The 22,043-nt window shown below is 33.2% G+C and overlaps 1 protein-coding gene across 1 annotated transcript in view; it reads left to right on the plus strand.

Annotated features, from left to right (window-relative positions):
- The window catches only part of LOC107288952 (dedicator of cytokinesis protein 1), a 178,730-nt gene that overhangs the window by 99,201 nt on the left and 57,486 nt on the right, over positions 1-22,043 (plus strand). Inside the window, exons 28-30 of the mRNA XM_029284458.1 lie at positions 715-821; positions 3,296-3,423; positions 7,151-7,246. Coding sequence (XP_029140291.1) covers positions 715-821; positions 3,296-3,423; positions 7,151-7,246 — 331 coding nt within the window. The remainder of the gene's footprint in view (positions 1-714; positions 822-3,295; positions 3,424-7,150; positions 7,247-22,043) is intronic.

Below are 22,043 nucleotides of genomic sequence, written 5' to 3' on the forward strand. Positions count from 1 at the left end.
GAGCGTGGGTGACTGTGCGCAAGGCATCCCGGTCCAGAAAAGGCCGCAACTGGTGCACCAGGCGCACCCGGTAAAACGCCCCCCTGGCCACAGCCGCCAACTGGTCTTCCAGTGTCAGCCGTGGATCCAGGAGGACCCCCAAGTTGCGTACCCTCTCTGAGGGGGCCAAAGTTTCGCCCCCTATAGTCAGCGATGGAGTCAGCTGACCATACCTGGGAGCCGGCAACCACAGCCACTCAGTCTTGGAAGGGTTGAGGCATCCTTTGCATTAAACTATATAGGAGGTATGCATAGCAGAGTTTCAATTCATCTTATTATCTGGTGATGATTAATTGCAGATAGTTAAATCCTGAAGGAGTGAATTGAATACTTGTAAAGGTTATACTGAACAGAACATATTCCACTGATTTTTAAACACCTTTTTAAAAGCATATGAATGAAGAAAACCATAAACATTTGATGAAAAAAATAGTTAAGGGAAAACCTAAAATATGTTTATTTTTCTGATTAAATTAATGCTCGGGAGTAAGAAATAAATTTGATGGTTTTACATGAGTCTTAAAAATGTATAAGTTAATAAGTATATAGATAAGATCAGAATAACAGGGGATCACATGAATTCTTAATTGCTTTTTCAAATACATTGGATTTTTAAATTTATGTCCCAATATTTCTAAATAAATAAAAATGTCTTATTCTTTCTTGTTTGGCTAGCAAACTATTTACAGATTTTATACTGAATGTTCCAATGGGTCGTCTTACAATTCAGAAGCTGTACTGCTTGATTGAAATAGTTCACAGTGATCTTTTCACACAACATGGTAAGAAAAAAAACTTTAAATAAGTTTAAAAAGTATATAAATTGCCACATGATTTATTATTTGTCAATCTCTGTCATGCCCAAAGTGCCATGATATATACAATAGCTGAGAGAGATCACTTCCTCACCCATACGATTGGGTAAACCTATATATAGATAGAAGCTAATAATTAAACAACAACAACAAAAGATAAGTTAGAGTAAAACATAATGTCCTTCCTTTTTTTCCCAATCTGGAAATTTTTGAAGGAACAGAACTTTTTAACAGGAGCTAGAGATCCTCAATAACAAGAGACACCCGTAATCTTCTCTTTTCTTCTATTCAAAATAGTATAGACTACTTCTTCTAGCTGATATACACAACAGGCAACAGAGAAGATCTTGTCTTTTCTTCCACTGGTGCCCAGAAAGGTTTTTTTTAAAAAAAGGATAAACCAAAACCTTGACAGTTCTTTTTTAAAAATTTGTTCAGGAAAATATGGAGGATAGAATGGGCACTCCAGGCAGAATCAAGCAGTGTTATAGACAGATATAAGAATTATCTTCCCTAATATAATGGAACCGTCATCTCCTACAGGAACAATTAAATGTCCCTTTGATTGCTGCACCCTCACATCCTTCATAGCCAGCAAGAGAACAAAAATGGTCCTTCACAAGCAATTCAAAGCTTCAGTTGCCTGCTATTCACACAGCAGCTACAAATTCCTTGTTAGAGCAACCTTTGTATGAGTAAAGGAAATGGCAGACATAGATAATATTCCTAAACTGATGGAAGATGTACAAAAACATTTCTTGAACAGCTGCTCTTCTGGCAGATTCTTTACTTTTGAGCCATGCTGTCAATGGCAATAATCCTTGAAGCTAGAAGAAATCTCTAGTATACAGTTAGCACCAAGATACAGGTACACAAACTTGCTTTGAATCAGTTCCTTTTGTGGAGATAAAGCTTTTTGGGAAATATTCCAAATGTTACCTTGGTTGAAACATACATCAAAATATTTTCTTTCCTAAGGGCAAACATAACATAAAAGGTCTTTTCAGACCAACTGATGTGTAGTGAAACATTTCAAGAACATTTCAGATCCAAATGATCTGGAACATCAAGAATTTCAAACAAGATTCATTCATATTAATGAATGTTATTTGATTTTTCCAAAGTTCAAATATGGCTGTTTAATCTGATGCCAACGCCACTGAGGGTTATTGGAATTTGTGGGAGACAATAGCCAAAGGCTATATTTAGAATTTGCTTAGATGCCAAGAAAGAAATTTGCGGCATCAGATGTCAGTTTTCTGGAGCTTAATGCAATTTTTGTTTGCTATTAAAGAATTGAAGGGAAATCATATACTGATGAAAATAAGTAATGTTTACATTATATAAAAGCTTATCTGAGTAAGCAAGAAAGACACATTCCAGAGTTCTCAACAGGGTGGAATAAATTTGCAGTTAATAAAAGTGGGACATCTATAGGAGTCTCTAGTAATGTAGTGTCTTGGCTCAGCAAGACCTCTCTCAAGTAGTTGAAACTGAATCTCCATAAGCCAGTTCTCCAGCTGCTAATGTTTCAACTTGGCTTTCGGAATGTAAACTTGTTTGTAATGAGGTTTGTAATACTTAGGCTTGAAATGTTTTCTCAAAGCTTTTGTGCCCAGACACAACTCAATAATTTGTTTCCAGTATACAAAAAGGCTCCATTTGTCTTTATGCCTTTCTATTATTGTTGTTGTTGTTGTTGTTGTATTATTTCTCAGACATATAAGCTCAATAATTCAAAACATAGATCACATAAGTGACAATGATGATTTATGGAAGTCACTCTCAAACAATGTAATTCAAGCCCCTTTAGAGTAGCAGACTCCATTATCTGGAGATCTCCTCCCCACAGGATATCCATTTTAAATGATTCAGTGAATTACTATATCCAGGTATTATTTTAGCACTTGTATTATCTCATAGTTCAAATGTTATGATGGAGAATAGGGTTTCATTACCACATTGATTCTAATGGCTTCATATGTATTGAGAACAATGCCCTTTCATAGCATGAGTCTAGATTATCTGGGGGGGCATGTCTTCTCGGTTACATTAGCCCACCCCAATAGCGCTAGGAAAGAAGGCATGCTGCAGGTGCTGCCGGCTAGTGACTTTTGTCTACTGGGTCCCAGTAAATATGCTTTCTTTGCTGTGGTGCCCAGTTTATGGAAAATCCTTATCTATTTTATATTGGCTATTTTATTTATTGTTGTACATGGCCAGAGTCTTCTTTGGGAGAGATTGGCGGCTATATTCATTAGATTAACAAACAAATAAATTATTACTCCACTAGTCCAGTCTTCTGGAGTAGGTGGCCATAATAAATAAATAAATCATCATCATCATCTTTTTGGTTGAGTAATCAGGTATATAAGGTGCTATATACTACTTAATTCTACTTCCTTTCCCACCTACCCCCGCCCACTTTCTCTGATATATAGACTGTAGGGAGATTCTGATGCCAATGATGACGGATCAACTCAAGTATCATTTGGAAAGGCAAGAAGACCTGGATGCCTGTTGCCGATTGCTCAGTAATATTCTTGAAGTTCTTTATAGGAAAGATGTGGTTAGTAATCATTGTATATATTTAACTCTGACATTATGAATGTTTAAAAACGTTATGAATAAAATTGAGGCTTAAACAATGGAGCATGCATTTGGTATGTTATATTTGATCCTTATTTTATCAGATGTAAAATTTGTTTAGGCACTAAATGATCCAGAACTACTGGAATGCAAAGCATTTTACTTCTGTTTGCAGTTGTGATAGCTTGATGGAGAAATTCAGACTTTCTCTTGGCTGCAGTGAAGCATTTCATCAGGATGGTCTATGATATTATTCAGTAAAGATGCTGTGATAAAAGTGTAAACTCTGTTTTATAGTTCAGCAGATTGAACTATAGATGTAGAGATGACTACTTGTTTTTTTTATTCAATTTAAGGGCTGGTTGTTTGTTACTGCCTTCAGATTGCAATTACTGACATACTTAGATTCCCAAAGAAAATCCAATGGGAACTTATTTAATAAGCCCAGAGGCACCCAGAGTAAAGTTAGGTGAATGGGCTGCCATACAAATTGAATAATGAATGAATGAGTAATAAAATTACATCTAGAAATTAAGAGGCTTCTTAACAATATTCCTCATTTCAGTGAGCACAGTAATGCAGAATTATGCAGTGGCCCTGTGATTGCTGCTCTGTCTTACTGCCTGTCTCCTATTCTGCAATGTGAACTTTAGATTTTCATGCCATAATCTTTTGAAGAAGGCTTATTTATTTATTTATTTATTTTAATTCCACCTTTATTATTTTTATAAAAAGCTTAAGATGGCAAATATACTTCTTCCCCCCCTCCCATCCTTTTCTCACAATAACAATCCTGTGAGGTAGAATTGGCTGAGAGACAATGACTTCAAGCCTAAGGAAGGACTAGAACTCATAGTCTCCCAGTGAGTTAACCACTAGACCAGTGTTTCTCAACCTTGACAATTTTAAGGCATGTGGACTTCAACTCCCAGAATTCCCTGCTGGCTGTGGAATTCTGGGAGTTGAAGTCCACATGCCTTAAAATTGTCAAGGTTGAGAAACACTGCACTAGACCAAACTAGTCTTCATTTTTTTATTATTTATAAGCCTAGGTGTTTAAAGTATGACTTATTAACCTGTGAAATTAAAATACATATCAAATCACAAAATTGTTTTAACTTGCACATCATATTGACTATCTCACTGAAAAGAATAGAGAATGCTTCTCTGAAAACTACATAATACTCTAAAGAAGGTTGTCGTTTTGTTACTAATGCATAACATTTCCCAGATGTCATCGATTGGGGGAAGAATTTTAAAGCTTTCTGGCAATTCCCTTCTCCTAAAAGAATAATTACGATAGCTGCCACCAGTCAGGCTAACTAAGGTCTCAGCATATTCTATCCTGTTTAGTTAGGGAGTTCTTAGCTTTTTTTCTTTTCTAGCAATATTGTCACAGTTTCCTAAAGTAGAGAAAAATCAATGAAAGCCACTGGTAAATAGACCAACCAACTAATGCAAAATGTCCATCTCAACTCTTGCATTAGTTAGCCAGATCTGACAGTTATGATGCTGAGATTGACTGATAAAGATACTGACTAGTGTTCACCAGTAGTTCACCAGTATGAAAATATTATATGAGGAAAACTGTTTGGGAAATAAAATATGGATTCTATCTATTCAATCTTTCAGCATGGGGCTTATGAAGTAGATACTTTTTAAGGCACTGTTGTGCCTTAAAAGTGTGAATTTGACACATCCAGTTTGGCAATTCTTTTGTATGGCTGTCAGTAATTGAATTTATTATTATAGTATATTTCCATTGTTCCTAAATCTCAACATATAACATTATCAGCATGATAAAGGTCTTGTGCTTGTTTAACCAAGTTTCTTTTATACATCGAAAGGCCTTTGGTATTCCTTAAGGATTAAACAAGCAAACTCTTTCCTGAAATCTACTTTTTAACATGCACAATATGTTAACAATGGCCTGTGTTTTAAACCTCCCTGTGCTCTTTGTGAAATGTGATTTTGATTGGAAATACAATCCAGTGGTGTAGTGCTTAATATTTACAAAAAAAAAAAAGATTGGTTGTTGTGCACCTTGGGGCATAAGCAATTATATTCTAGTTTCTTTACCTGCTGAGATTAGCAAAGTTGAAGACTTTTTGCTTAGGAAGGTGCCAGCAGACCTGCTGAGAAGGCAGAGTAGGTAAAAGATGAATAGGCTGAACTGGGGGAAATCATTTTTGAATGGTGACAAAAGTCCATTTCTTAAGGAATTATTGGGAAATGGAAGAGAACATTTATTGGTGACAAATTTAATTATGAGGGTCAGGGAGCAAAAAGAAAACCTATTAACAAGCACTGATGATAAAGACAACGAAACCAATTAATTGTTTCTTGAATACAAAAACAAATACATGCAGAATACTGAAGCTTGTCCGTTTGTAATTTTTGTAAAAAAATGTAATTTATTAGCAAATGGTAAAATAATTGTTTGAAGAACATCTTCATAAAGTAATGTGCAAAAAACTGCAATAGCCATAATAGGACAATATCAACAAAATTCAGTTACAAGTTTTAATAAGCGTGCATCACTAAAAAGAGGATTCTATGTGCATGTGTGTTTTGTGGCCAGTTTTTGTAAGCAAGCCTTTAACAAGGAATAGTGATATTCTTCTAATAGCTCCATTTATTTAAACTTTTAATTTCAGTATTATTACTGAAGTGTTTCTAGAAGCTTTGTAGTACCATTATTTGGAAGTAAACACTGTGTGGGGCAGTTGGGTACATTCTTTGCACCAATCAGAGTGATTAAATTTTCTTCCTGCTTTGCATTCTCAAGCAGATAATATAGGGTTTGAAAAGTAGATTTATTGCAGCGAATTAGGAAGTCATCTACATAGTGAAGTTTGTCATTTTAAGAGCATCCTGGAACCCTGTCCTCCATATATGTTAGTCCCCAGATTTAATTCCTGGGTATTTTACTGCCACCTTTTCAAATCAGTGTCTCTGCAGCTGTACACTTCCACTCTTGAGAATTGCTGCCATCTGCCCCTTTTTTAAATAATGGTTTTCTCTGATGTAAGAATCAGAAATTCCATTTTTAGCAGCTACAAGTCATATATACTGCATGAGAGAGTGAGGCCAGTCCTCAATTTTTCAAGTATAGCTTCACTTTGCTGTATGTTTGAAATACTCCTAGATACAACTCCTGGATACAGAGGTACCAGTTGAGTTTAGGAGTATCACCTGTAGTTACTACTTATATATGTCCTTAGCATGGAATACATCAATTTTTGGGCCCTGGTTATAAACATGAATAGGAAAAAAGATGTGGACTGGTTATTCAAGAAAATTATATATTTAAGATCACAACCAAAGAAAATTAACAATTAACCAACTTGCTCAGACTAAAGAAGCTACTTGGATAAGCAGTGAAACATTTCGAACAACAAGAAAAGAAATCCAGATGCCATGGTTCAACTTCCAAAGAAAATCAAATACATATGGTATATATTTGGGAATGAATGCTTTGTCATACACTCCCCTTTTAATTATTCTACCTACATTATTTAGAGATGGCCATAGAGCTGGATGATTTTAATAGAATTCCCATATTTGAATGCTGCTTTAGAAAATCAGTACATTTGAGCATTGATCATAGTGAAACTAAAACAAAGGGATTTAAAATTGTTTGCTGTATACATAAAGCTATTTAATCCTCTTGGCTTTGGCTACTTCTTTTTGTGTTTTAATTTTAGGGACCAACACAACGACATGTGCAAATAATTATGGAAAAGCTATTGAGGACAGTAAATAGAACCGTCATATCAATGGGGCGTGACTCAGAACTTATAGTAAGTGCTTTTCAGTAAATATCTAATATTAGTTTTGCAACATAGGAAAATGCATAATCCACTAGAGTTTCCTCCTATAAGATCCAGTATGTTTACAGTATTTTGAAAAAATTCTAATTGCCCATTTAATTTCATTGGGATTTATAGTAAGCAATTTCATATTTTAGATGCTCTGAAAGATATGAAATTGAACTCTTTGTTCATTCCAATAAATAAATAACACTTTTGCATTTATGCATTTTCACCTTATAATGTGTAGAAAAAATCTTCCTAAAAGAGGAACTATTGATGTAGTAAAATAGGCCATGATATATAGTATATATTATTATTTGTATTGAATTTATTTTTTCTATTACATTACTTTTATCTGCATTAAAAATGTCTATTTTTCTTTAGGATCTTCCATCTGTCTCACTTGTATCTATCTTCAGAGGTCCTTTTATTTTGGGTTCCTTCTTTGAGTGTATGGAAGATGACCATTGAATTAAGATTGGAGGGTTAGTTTATAGAGAGTAACTGATGAATTAAAAAGAAAATAATTTAAAATAGACAAAATGGTGGCAAGTCATAGAAAATGAGTGAAAAAATGGTATTAAATGACCCATACATTTCACAATAATAAAAGCATAATAAATGTTACAATATAATTAATGTAATCAGCTAGTAATCAGTATAAAAATGAGTAATCAGATGAAGTTGCAATGTAAATGATTAAAATCATAAATGAGAAACTTTATATGATAAATCAGAAATTAAACCATAATCAATGACAAAATTATATGAATCCTGATAAAAATTATATTAAATTCTAACTATTGCATGTCCTTTTGCAATGTAAACATCTTTTAATGAAAATATTTAAGCATAAAGAAAAGTATGATAAATACTGCTGAAGAGAACTTTTCTTCAGTGAAACTTTGTATGAAGCAGCCCCTCAAAACTGCTTCACAAAGTAACATGCATCTCCACTTTTAGTATAGAAATATTACCTGTTCAGAACAGATTGTTTTATTAGGATCTATTCTTGTATTGCTCTCATAGAATATAAGAATACAGGACTGACTTTACTGATTTGACATGATTCTTATTTCTTCAGTTATTTATATTAGATTCAATGGAATAATAGTACCCTATAATCCTTAATATAGGAATATTATTATATAATTAGTCCATGAACTAAACTTTACTGTGGCACATATGTTTTAGCACTAGAAAAATTAAAACTTATATTTTAAGGAAATCTTGGGGAGTGAAACTGTCTGCTCCCTTTTATCAATTGTATTTTAATGTTTGAGTCTTCTTGAATGCTAAAACATTTTGAAATTTTAATTTTACTGCTTATTTTTTTTTTAAATCTAAACAAGAAAAGGGAACAGAAGCCTTTCAAATCCTGGGGCATATAAGCACTAATTGTTAAGTAAGAAAAAAAGAAACAAATAAAATGTTTGGCCCTAAGTTACAACTATCAGGAGAAAGAATGTTTTAATTCTCTTTCAATTTTGTATAATAGTTTTCTGAATCTATCCAAATTATAGACATCTTAGTGTTAATTTGTTATCTTTGCCTGGTTTAACAGTACTTGAAATTATCGAGATGCTTTAATTTCTGTTTCCTTGGAGATATTATTGGCAGTCATTGAGCTTTTAATGTTTGGATCCTTGTCTAGTAATATTTGTACAATTTCGTCTTGCTGCTTAGAAGTTTTGTTGATGCTTTTTGGAGGGAAATAGCGTATGATCTTTCTATTTTTTTAAGCAGCAGGCTGATAACTTTAAATCTCTTTTAACAAGGAGGAAAATGGGCTCATTTAGAGCAGTATTTAAATGATTCCCTTTGGATGGAAGGAAGGGGGAAAAGCCATATGCCAACAGTTTCAATCATTTTGAGATGAAATAATTCTTTAAAATTCCTTTTCAAAAAGTTTGAAATTAATGACTGATAAATGATCAGTTTGGAAATTGAAAGTTAGTTTCATTGATATGCTGTAAACTATAACAGTTTCTTAGACTGTCTTGTATGTTGATTGGGTTTGACGTTTAAATACTGTTAGCTGCACTCAAAATGTAATTATAGGTAATACAAGATCATTGTCATATATTTGAAAAATAGAAGCAATTGAATAATGCTCTGGAAAATAAAGTATGTATTTTCTAGCAGAGGTTGAATTTATTCCACTGAAGCAAGTTCAGAATATGTGATCTTCTATAACCCTTACTTTCTTTCATTCAGAAGAAATAGAAAGCAGCAGTGACTAAATTAGGTTCATAAACTATGCTAAACCATAATCTGTGTTATATATTTGCAAGTTATTGTATTGTGGTCACAAAGACATTGTGGCTTACAAACCATTGTTTATGGCTCAGTACAGTGAGAGACTAGCCAGTGATGAATTTTGAAGTGAACCATGGATTGTATACTTGAGTCTTCTCTCCAAACTTAATTTATTTGGTTTTTTTTTTTTTTAATAGTAGAAGAGCATTGCCATATGTAAGGACTAATGTAGAAAAGAAAAGAACCACCAGTTCTCAGGTTAGACAGAATTATCAAGCAGCTAGCTCCTTGATCAAGGATTTCATGGATTTGAAAAAGTCAGAGGAGATGGTCTAATTTTTGAACCTGCACACACTCACATACACACATACAAATATCACACTTATTTAGATTTGTTTATATTATCAAAAATTCAATTAACTGCCATTGACACCGTTTCAGAAATATTGTAATGGAACACTTCTCACTGTTATACTCAGCATGGCAGGTACCTGGGAAGAGCATTTGAGATTTGAACTCTTTGCAGCACAGAATTTCTGTCAAATTCATTTCAACAAATTATCAAAAAATGACCAACAAGGTCAACCATGGATGCCATTGCATTAACTTGGTGAAACGATAAATCAAATAGGATTGCAAGCATGTTACCATCTTACTCCTTTTTCTCAAGGTTTTTGAGGACATTGGGAAAATCAGTATGATCTTTCCTTGATAATCTTGTGCATTACTGAGAAGCTAATTAGTTATTTGTAATCCTTATTTTATATTTTAATGTTGTGCTATATAATTTATTTTCCTTTGTGATTTATAGCTTTATAAACCAAGATACATTTAAGATTTGATTTGATAGATTTTGCATAGTCTTCTCTTTTGTTGCTTGAAATCTAGTAAATTCTATTTGAAATATTAGCTTTCAGCAGATATTTATCACCAAGTACCCTTATTAAATATGTGCATTTGGAAAATGAGCAATAACTGAGAAAGCAGTACAGCTGAACAGACCATAAGTATTTAATGAATGCTGACAGCACCAAGAATTTTAGAGGAGCACTTACCTCTTATGATTCAATGCATTTCTGAATGGAATTCATTCTGGCAAAATCAGTGATGATTCACTTTTATACAAGCAATTATGTAATAACAGTTTTTCATTGCAAATATACTTTAGATGTATCTTCTGACCTTCCATGGATTCATGTCAAATTAATTATTATGCTTTTTATTCCTCCTGAAACTGATAAGGGTATGGATTTGACACTGAATCAACAGGTGGCAACACTTGGCTGATCTTTTCTCATCTTAGCGGGGTGTCAAACTGCCAGCCCGCGACCTGGTTGCATCATACGGAGGCCACACCCACCCCAGCTCCGGCAATGCCAAAAAAGTCACGATATGTTGCGACACGTCATGTGATGCGGCGAGTTTGACACCCGTGACTTAGAGAATAATCAGGCTGGATCTGGTTTGTAGTGGATGGGAGACATCCAGGAAACACAAGAAGACTAAACTGGCAAACTGAAAAACTATACCAGAAGTAAGCAACAGCAAACCATTTCTTACTGTTGCCATTAAAACTATTGTACCCAGGTCACTCCTTAAGTCATCAGGATTTGAGGTTGATATGAAAGATACTCCAGTACAATATGATAGTAAAAATGTTTATAAAAATAATTCTTAATAGCTAAGAATAGACCTTTTAATTGCCATCCACATATTTGATTAACTCAGAATAGTCTTGTGAAAATTAAAATGAATAAGAAAAGAGCAGCATTCTCAAAACTGATACCTTTATCTAGATCTTTCAAAGATCTTAATTCCGAATTCTACAAGAATTTCTACCAGGAAAATAAGCTTAGCGTTAAAATCTTAGCATCATGATATGGCAAATATATACTTCTAAATAGTCTTTATATAAATGTGAGATACTGTAAGCCTGTCTTTGTTTATAATGCTAGTTATTTTTTCAAAGAGAATACAGCTGAAAAATGTAGGTGAGTTCATGTTTAGAATGATACATTTTGTAAAATAGCTGATTCTCTATTTCTATGTTCATCAAATTGCATTATAATTATCTTAAAGACAGGAGTTGCTTTTCCCAGTGCTTGACCTCACAATTTATGACTAACTCCATACTTCTAGGTAATGGCTACGTAATACTTCTAAAAATTAAAGGAAATTAACTATTTAGGAAAATATGATTGAAAAGTGAAGCTAATTATTTGTTAAATCAACAAAAGTGAAGCTAATTATTTGTTAAATCAACAAAAAAGGTTGTGACAGCCTAAATCAGGCAATTTCAGGTATAAATACATAAATGCAGATAGTTGGAGTAAAGAAACTTAAATATGAATATTATAGATGTGGCTGAATATTGCACTTTGTTTAAATCAGTTATTTCAGGAAAGTCTAGTTCTCTTCCAATCATGTTATATTCTAAGGCTAACTGAGTGGTGGTAGGACAAGAGGATAACACCGACAGACAAAACAAGGACATAGGAGCAAATATTCAGTCATTACTCTGAAAGCACAAAAAGTTGAGAAACTAGACAACATTTCTTTGCTGCTACCGCACTTCAGGATGGGAATTGAAAATTTTTCTCAAAATAGAATGTAGATTTCAGTAGTGAAATTTTCTCCTTGATACAGAAATTTAAATTATCATAGATTGCAATGGTGCTGCATACAGCATTTACAGATCCAAGAAGACATATATAATTCAGAGGATTGGTTAAGAAATCTTAAATTATTAATTGTTGTACTTTATTGCTGTTCAAATCGAGGGCTGTTCATAAAGGAAGACTGAAATAGTGTGATTCAAGATTTAGTGATGAATATTTTCGTCAAAACTAAATCAGAAATCTCTTAATCACATACAGTACTTTTGTTCACATACTTATCATTGCAAAGTCATAGACAAGTTAATAAATTTGGCATTTAAAAGTTATAAATATAATCCCCAAGGTTGAGGCCCTTTTGAGGGTCACACAGAATACAGATTTGTCCTAATTTTGTCCCATACGTCACTCTTACTACTGAACTTTTCTTGCTAGTGCAGTGATACAATAATAGTTCCAGTTTTCAACATTGCTACTATACTAGACTGGCAGAATGTAAAACATTTCTATAGAATATGTAATTTTGTTAGGAATATCTCCTTATGTTTGTCTTTGGAAAATTCACCTTTTCTGGCCATTTATTTTGACATCTCCTTACCCAAACTTAATAATATGTTGAAATCAGCAGAGATATCTTTACATCAATTTCAGATTGGCAGTTTTAAATATATGCCATACTCCCAGGTAGCTAGTGGTTTTTTCTATCACTTGTTTTGGCAACTTTATTAGACTTTGCATCCAATTTCATAAATATTGACAGCACTGTAGCATTTCTCAGGACACAACACACAACTAGCTTACTACCTTTAAGAAAAGGAATGTGCTGTTAGTAGATACGTTGTAGGGGGTGTGGGTTTTTTTCACTTATTTACTATCATTTCAGCAGAGGTACTTGCATATTTGAGCATATCTGATCCACAGTGATCTTTAAGATATATTCTAAATATGAAAAAGACCTTTCAAGTATGCTGTTAGTAAAGTTATTTTTTTGGAATATCACTAATAGTTTGTGCCAAACTGTCCTTTGGATCCTGAACTTGCATACATACATGTATATATTTTATATTTTCTGATAAAGCAGAACATTTATTTGAAAGAAAACCCTTTTTGGTATGCATTGTATTTGTATTGTATTAATTCCATAGAACTGTATTTTGCCTGTCCTGAAGGATGTTTTTAGGCAAGGCACCTTTCTCATAAGAATTACATTTTTTTTACCTGAGATATTACACTTGATGAGTTGAATAAACCAGTTTGATTCAATGTAGCTTGTACAATGTTGACCATTGGACATAATAGCCATTTAAATTTTCCTGAGTTGCAGTGATGCAGTCTGGGTGACAAAGTGCACTCAAAATTGCCTGCCAAAAATATGGTGCCTTATTTCTCCCTCTCTCCATTTCTTATAATGAATTTCAATAATATCTGGAAGCTCACATTTCCCTTCAGATTTGGTTAAACTTTCTATAGAAGTTAGATATTATTTTTGGTCTTTTTAGTTTGATGATACATCTCCTCCAATGTATTTAGGGTTGTGAATATGGTTCTGGCCCTTTAACCTGTGAGGGAAATGTAAGGAAGAAGAAGAAAATCCAGGAATTTTCATGGCTGAGGATTACAACTATAATCTATTAATCATTCAATACTCCTTCTAGTGCCATACTTGATCTGTTCATAATTAAATTACATTTCCTTACCTCAGTTTATTTTTTAATTCAGGTTTTATAGTCATTAAAATCTTAACTTGCTGCTTCAGATTGTATAAATTTCTAGATTTCTTTATTTGGTGTTATGTTTATTTAATTAATTTATATAGTTTATAAAATTAACACTCAAAATTAAACTTAATCTGCAATTCTGAATGTGTTTTCTAATATATTGACAATTACTGTATTAAAGATTAAGTTGGTTCTAATTGTTTTATATTTTTTCTCATTGAAATAATATTTTCTGGATGGCATTTTAACTATCTTTTAATGGTATATGAATATATAATACACTGCTTATCTGATGGCAGTCACTCTGTTCAGGTTACAGCACTGCTATTGAACACAGTCAATCTTATTCTGACATGTAACTTTTAGTACACTGATTAGCTTTGCAAGTTTTTATTTAGATACTGCACATGATGTTTATGCATGCATTACAGTTAGTTTGAAGGATATATATTGGTGTTTTAGTGAAATTAATGTTACTGATGCTGATTAAAAGTTCATGTATTCAATTTATTAATATGCAAGTAAACTAACTAAATAATTTGTCACTATTGAACTCCAAGAAATAAATTATAGGATTCAGATTAAAAAGGTGACCTAGCTAAATGCTAGAAATTAAATCTTTAAAATGTATGGATATTATTTCTAATCTTTCAGTAGAAGAGAATACACCTAATTTAGGCTTGAACTGTGAAATCCTTGGTGCTCTCTAAATTTGGTTGTTTGCTTGCAGATATTTCGTTACCTAACTAGGTAATATCATTAATGCTAATGAGTGTGGTGTTTGCTCCCTATTTATATGCAGTAGCTCGCCCTGTCAGTATTGGTGGGGATGTAGTTTTCTACTTGGTAGTTCCTTAATTAGGATATTGTTTTCTACTTGTTTATCTGGTGTTAATCTCTGCTTATTCTGGGTGTTGGTTGCTGGAGATGATATGTTCTGATCTTTTTGTTTCTGTCTTTGCTTGGATGAAGTGTGCTTTGGCTCTATGTGCCTACTTTTTCAAATATTTATTTCAAATAAAATAAATCTCAACCTAGGCATGAAAAGGCTGGTTGGGTGACATTGGACCACTTACTCTTTTTCATCCCAACCCATGTCACAGGGTCATTTTTGTGGGGAATATGGAAGGAGGAGCAATAAATATGTTCATTGCCTTGAATTATTTATAAAAATAATAAAGGCAGGAGTTAAATAAAATCAATAGTAATAGTATCTTCAACAGCTAGTTTGTTCGGTTGTTTTTTCAGCAGAGAGATTTTGCTTTATAGGATAGAAAAGAAAAGGAAAAATAATTATCTAGTAAATTACTTCCTTTTCTATAGATTGGTTAATAATTTTTAACCAAATGGCTAAAAAGCATTTTAAGATATTAAATTAATTTAAATAAAATACTAAGTCTACTTTGGAATCAGCCTACTTTTAATTTCCATAATAAAACTGATATGTGGCCATCAATTGTAGGGATTCTCATTCCTAAATCTTCTTTAGGAAAATGTGAGAACTGGTTCATAAACTAAGAGAGACATATTTTAAAGCATAATCTCCATATGTTCCATAACATCAATGTGGCCACGGAGTCATTCAAAAGAACTAGTATCAGATTTCCTTTATGATGTCTCTCTGTTTCTTCTTAGGTTTAGCCTGAAGTGCCCAAAGCTGAAATTTCCTCCTAATCCATAATAGTCAGCTCAAGGACAGGATCTTTGGCAGATGAAGTTGATCTTTGATTATTGCAATTTGATGGAATTTAACATACAGCCAGTATCAGTGGTGGGATTCAAATACAGTATGTGAACAACAGGTTCTCTGTATGGATGCCATTTCCGGAAGTCCATTCTGGGCCTGGGCAACAAAAAATTAGCTACCGGTTCTGCCGAAGTGGTGTGAACGGCTGAATCCCACCACTGTCCAGTATTGAGAATCACAGCTCAGTTGTTCCATGAAATTGTTTGGTGTATTTTTCTCACAGGGTTCATCTGAGTCAGAAACCAATGCTGTTTACCTCACCCCTCAATCCTCTTCCAGGATTATCTACTGCATCTGCTGATTGAATTCCCATATTCTGGGAATTTTTAGAAATTGACATTAACCATGGATTGGGTCCTGATGAATTTCATCTCAGTCTAACAATCAGAAAGTCCCCAACATAAGAACATCCAACTTATAATTTACACTTCTGAATTGGCTGCCTACTACTAAAACTAGTGGATGGCATTTTCCTTTCTTGAGCTAATGAACTGCTGAAGCCGCACAGTGTTGTCATGAATTGCTGAAGTTGCATGTTTTTAATATACAGCAAGAGAGACTTAGGAACAGATTTTGTTCATAACCTGTACATCATTTTGTGTTAGAGATTCTTAAGGCAGCCTATTTTTGTCATTGAATTGTTCTTACAGTTAATATTTTTCTCTTGCTATCTGAATAATGGCTACTTCCCTATACAGCCATTATGTCTTGTTCTATCTACTGGAATAATTCTGAGCAACTTCTGGAAGGCAGCCCTCCAGATACGTGAAAACATATACTGTATTATGTTTCCCTTTACTTTACTTTTCCAGGCTAAACATATTCAGTAACTTCAACCATTCCTCATAGACTTTTTTTTCTCTTCCCAAGCCATATATAATCCTGGTGGTTCTCTTCTGAATACACTCATTTGCTTTTTTCCTTCCTAAAGTACACTGACCAGAACTGGATGCAATATTCTACGTGCAGCCCATTTAATACACAGTACAGAAGAATGATGATTGAGTTCTACAGCGCAGAAATGGGATATAGTCTTTTGTTTATTTGTATTTATTTATATTCCACCTTTGTTATTAAGTCAAGGCAACGAACACACATCCTTCCTTTTTACCTTTTTCTGTGGATAACTGATTTGTTTTATAAATGATTGCTTCACCATTGTTATTCTTCTGTTGAACTTCCTTCCTTCCTTCCTTCCTCCCTGAACAAATTAGTTAGGCCTGGATTGGTAGACCAGTGCTTTCCTTGTTCCAACAGAGAACAGTTGAATTTTCTGTGAATATCTAACAGCTGATGTATGTGAGTCACGCATCTGTCATTCTAGTGCTCACTGGTAATAGGTAATTCACAACAGTGAGCCATTAAGCCCTCTTTGTAAGTTTTCTTTTTAGATTTAAAACTACTTTATACTTTATCTTACTGAATTATATCAGCTCCACATTAATCAGAATTGGTGCTGCTAAATCTTTGTCATTGGTACTTTAAAATAGAAAATCCTTTTTGTTACTCTTCAGTAGAATATGTACTCCTTTAGCAGCAATCTGGATAAAACTGTCCAACTCTTGATCTAGTTCCAGCAATTGATTAATCTATATATTCTACTGCAGGGGTCTCCAACCTATGGGCTGCAGCCCAGTATCGGGCCATGGCCTATTGGGCCACGGGAATGGCTGGCGAGTGTGCGCATCCACTCGCTCTAGTGCCACTGTACAGGTGCTAGCAGCCCATTTGTGCATGTGTGCATGCACTAGTGGCCCCACTAGCTCCTCCCTTTCCCTCCAGCTGGGGAGCTCTGTTCTACTCGAGAGATAGCATTCTTCTCAGAAACAAAATGTTTTGGATGGGAAAATCTGTGTTTTATTGTAAGGAAGACTGAGAATCTTCAAGCAGCCCAGTTTTATATTTTCGGGAGTATTGTGGGCATGTCTTTACTGGGATCTTGTGTATTAGTTTTTTCATCTGATGCATAGCTACCAAACAAGAGTTAGATCATTGCAAAAGTAGGCCCTGAAATTTACTTCAACTCCATTGACTTCAAGGAAAAAAAGGCTTGTTTTTGTTCCAAAAAGAAAAAAAAGAAAATCCAGAGGCAACAAATACAAATAGGTTACTAGAAGGTAAATAGTTGCTTCCTCAACCAGGAGTTCATTATTGTTTTTTTTACTATGATAGCTGATCCTTGCTTCTTCTTTCACAAGCTCTTTCTTGGCTGATATTTCTGGTTACCGTAGAAAGGTATCATAGGCCGGATAATTCTAGTTGAATGTGAGTTTATATCATAACCTCAAGTGATAAGATATAAAGTATTTATCTACAGCTTCATCTTTTGATTCCTGTCTTTTGGGAACATTGTCTTCTCTACTTCAATATATTTTAACATTTTGATACCATCTCTCAATATGAATTACCATGTTGTTTTTAAAAATTACATTGTTTTATGGAGATTTTCAAAGATTCTTGATCCCAGGGTCACCCTTTTGCAACCTTCTGACAAGCAAAGACAATGGGGAAACTATATTCATTCAACAACCATATTACTAATTTAACAACTTCAGTGATTCACTTAACAAAATGTCACAAGAAAAGTCATAAATGGGGCAAAACTTACTTAACAAATTTCTCACTTAACATAAATTTTGGGTCAATTGTGGTCATAAATTGAGAACTACCTGTAATTAACAAATTTCTGCATGCCATAATTGCAATCAATTCATTTTCATAATTATTTTTACTTTGTTTTCCTTTTAAGGTAAAATAGTCATTTATAAATTAAGTTTTTTTGAAGAACATTTTGAACAAATGGAGGGATACTTTGAGTATCCTGTATTTAAATTATTTGTACTAATTTTATTGAGAGGGAAATAATGCTGAGAGATGTTGGAAATTCAGTTTCATTATAATGAAATATGGGGTCTCTTAATAGCAATAATGATTAAGTTTACATATACTGTAGTATCAACTCATTGCTATTACACAGTGCTATGTAAAGTCTAATTTCATTTTAAAACATTTATGGAAAAAAATCATCCCTTGGGTTTTAAAACTTGGTACAGCAATTAAATGTTGAAGAAAAAGTAGAGAGAGACACTCAGCCAGTATTTTGTTGTACAAAAGTGTTTTCAGAGGCAAAAATAATCAAAATAATGTAAGCAAAGCAAACAATTCATATACTCAGCATTTTTAACATTAATATTTTCCATTTTATCTTGACTACATAAAGTATATTACAGTGGTCTGTTTTTTAAGAAAAAAGTGATATTTACATGTATTGTTTCCCATTAATTTCAAAACAAATATCTATGTCACTGCTGCTTTATGGGAATTATGCAAACTTAGAAAATACTGTCCTTATAGTATGAAAATAGCAAGTAATATAAAATTACTGCAGCATTTATTATTTAGAAATGGAATATAAAGCATGATAATGGAAGTGTGTTTAAGTAAACGAGTGGTTGAAACCACATGATATTGCTAATGAATTTAGCAGCAAATTAAGGAATACACAAATTGGAATAATGATATACATTTTGGACTTCCTACCTGTTTTTTAAAAACAACAAATTTCAGTAAAAGTATTTTCATTTGATATGTCAGTTAAATATTATACTTTACTACAGATTTTAGCCTTCTCGCCACAGAATTCTAACTTTTGCCTCAGTGATCCTAAATGTAATACAATATGATACGTTTTACACACTTGCAAAGAAAATTTTATTACAAGTTACATAGTATGGTACGATAACACAATATGTAGCTTTGAGCAAGAATATGTGTTTTATCTTTTGAAAGAGGAAATGTAAAAATTAAAAATTTGCAAGCGTTTTAGTAAAACACTCTGTTGCTGTATAGAATACTGACTCATTTTGCTTCTCAACTTCAAAATGGTATCTTAATGTTTCTTTTCCTGGTTTGATTCCTATATAATAGAATGAGTGTTACTTGGCAACCAGCAAATATATTTTAGGAATTTTTGTGGGTTGATGGAAGCCCAAGAAGAATATGGGCTATTTTTGAAATACACAGGTCATATGCTAAGCATCTCAGAGTAGCATATTTATAATATGCATACTTGTTGTATGTTTGATTTAGCCCAGATTTAAAGAAAAGGAAAAAAAGCAGAATATAGTCTATAAACCTGCAGACATGCACCCTATAATTTGTACAGGTTTCTGGTGCATTTCTTCACAATTATTTCCAAGCTATCGAATCATGAGTGAAGTTGCAGCTGGGTTATGTGATTAAGAGAGTCATTAAAGTTTGTTAGAAGAAAATCAGGAAAACACATGTATGCATGTGCAGCTTTTAACATACAGGAAAATTCACTGTTACATGAGGCAGCACATGTTTATAGCTGGGCTCCTGCTTCCTGTCTGGGTCTTTGTGATGGAATTTTAGTTTATTTTTGGACTTGGGAGAATTTAATAAATTATTATAAGTCTTAAGGATAGAATTTTGTTAGGAATAATGGCCATGATCCTTACTGTGATTATGAATAAATGGTCATAAAAATTAGGTTGCTTATTAGGACTATGCAATGATCCATATTCAAAGGTTGAAATATCATTTAGAAAGCATAAGGTGTTATATAGAATCTGCCAATAATTCTTTAACCAAGTATATTTTCCTATGATCACATGTCAATTGCAGAGGGCAGCTGTGTCAAGCCAAGAAAAAGATGTAACTGTCTTAAAGTGTTCCTGACATGTAGAAAACCCAAACCTAAACATGTTCCATTGCATGTTGACCCTATTGTATATGTATGTGATGTTATCTGTAGGATCACAATCAATATTCAGCTTAATCTATGTAGATATTTATTTTTGAAAATGTGTCTTGGAATTAGTAAGAACGATACCGACAATTATATTTCGGATTAGATTCTAAAGTATGTTGGGATCAATTAAAGTTATGAACTTTAATTTAAAAGACTGTAAAATTTATTATGTTTAATTCCATTCCTTTCCAATATAAATATTCACGCTTTTCCAGTAGCATCAAAATGACTTTCTGAGCCTTGCACTTTCTGAAAAAGAAATTAAAAATAATACTAAAAATAAAATTCAGAAATACTTCCTTACAATAGTCATTGGTAGCCCTCTTGGAGTATTAGTAGAAAATGAGTTATAGAATAACAGGGGAATTTTGAAGTTGATCATAATTCATGTATCAATTGTATTTTCATAAGCACATCTCAGGTATTTTTCCATAAAACAACCAAATTATATTTTTTTAATAAAACTCAATATAAAATATATAACATGAATGTAGATTTAAATATTGAAGTAAGTGATTGTAGTACATCTGCATTCATTATTTTTTTCACTGGAGATTTCCACCAATAAAACAGTATTTGTCACTTTATTCTGCTTTATAGTTATGAAAAAAGAACCTGTATGATTTGAGATAAACTATGTACCTAGAACTTCCCAGATACCTTATTGAAATTGGAAGTATAAAAAAGGGGGGGAAAATCTCCAAAGAAAGCTTACAGAGTAATTTTTCAGAGATATTATTTAAATAATGGACAGTTATGTGCTTGATCCCCTGTCAATGAAACTGATGGGAATTAAAGTGTCTAAAAATAACTAGTAGAGTTTTTGTTCAATTTGTGTAATTACTCTTAAACTGTTAATTGCACAACATTTTCATTCAACATTCTCATTTGCTAATACTATTTTAGTAGAAGGATTAGGATGGTTCAGTATCTTCCTTTAATGTGCAAAGCTGCCAGGCTCTTGTGAACTCTTAAAAAGCAAAACACAATACATTATAAAATTTCTGGCACAGTGTGTCAAGAGAGTATAGTGTTTTCTTGAGACTAAATTACAAAAGTGTATTAAATTGTGGCAGCTGCCAATGATCTGTTACTTACTGTTATGCATCTCTTCCCTTCCCTCTTTCCGTCATTCCAAATATGGTGCCAGAACATAGTTTCAGCTGTTGGGTACCAACAGATTAAAAATAATATCTAAGAGAGCTTAGTGTCCTTAGCTTTGACCCTGTCAACTGCCAGTAATTAAAGGCATGCCCTGACTTTAGGTGGCTTTTGACTGCTCACCATTTAAAGTGAGCAGTAGGTTATGTGATGAAAATGACAGTAAATTAAAGGTGCCAGCATTTCACTGAGGTGCAATCACTTGGCATAATGCTACAGCACATAAAGGCAAGTATACACATAATCACATTTCAAAGATTATTCATGGTCTCAGACCATTGAAAATATTGTGCTTTCCTCAGGATATCTATATGCTGAAAATGGTTCTACCCACCCCAGCATATGTGGAAAATTAAATATACAGTGAACAACTTCAGGGGAAAAACCAAAGAATCAAAACAAAATCTGGACTCTGAAAAATAACATTTACCTGTTATTTTTAACAAAAGAACGGTGGGCAAGTAATTATACTTTTTCCTTTTGCTAACATGAATTTCTATCCTGGTTTTAA

The sequence above is a fragment of the Protobothrops mucrosquamatus genome, unplaced genomic scaffold (genome assembly GCF_001527695.2).
Source record: "Protobothrops mucrosquamatus isolate PMUCROS unplaced genomic scaffold, P.Mucros_1.0 scaffold_128, whole genome shotgun sequence".
NCBI lineage: Eukaryota > Metazoa > Chordata > Lepidosauria > Squamata > Viperidae > Protobothrops > Protobothrops mucrosquamatus.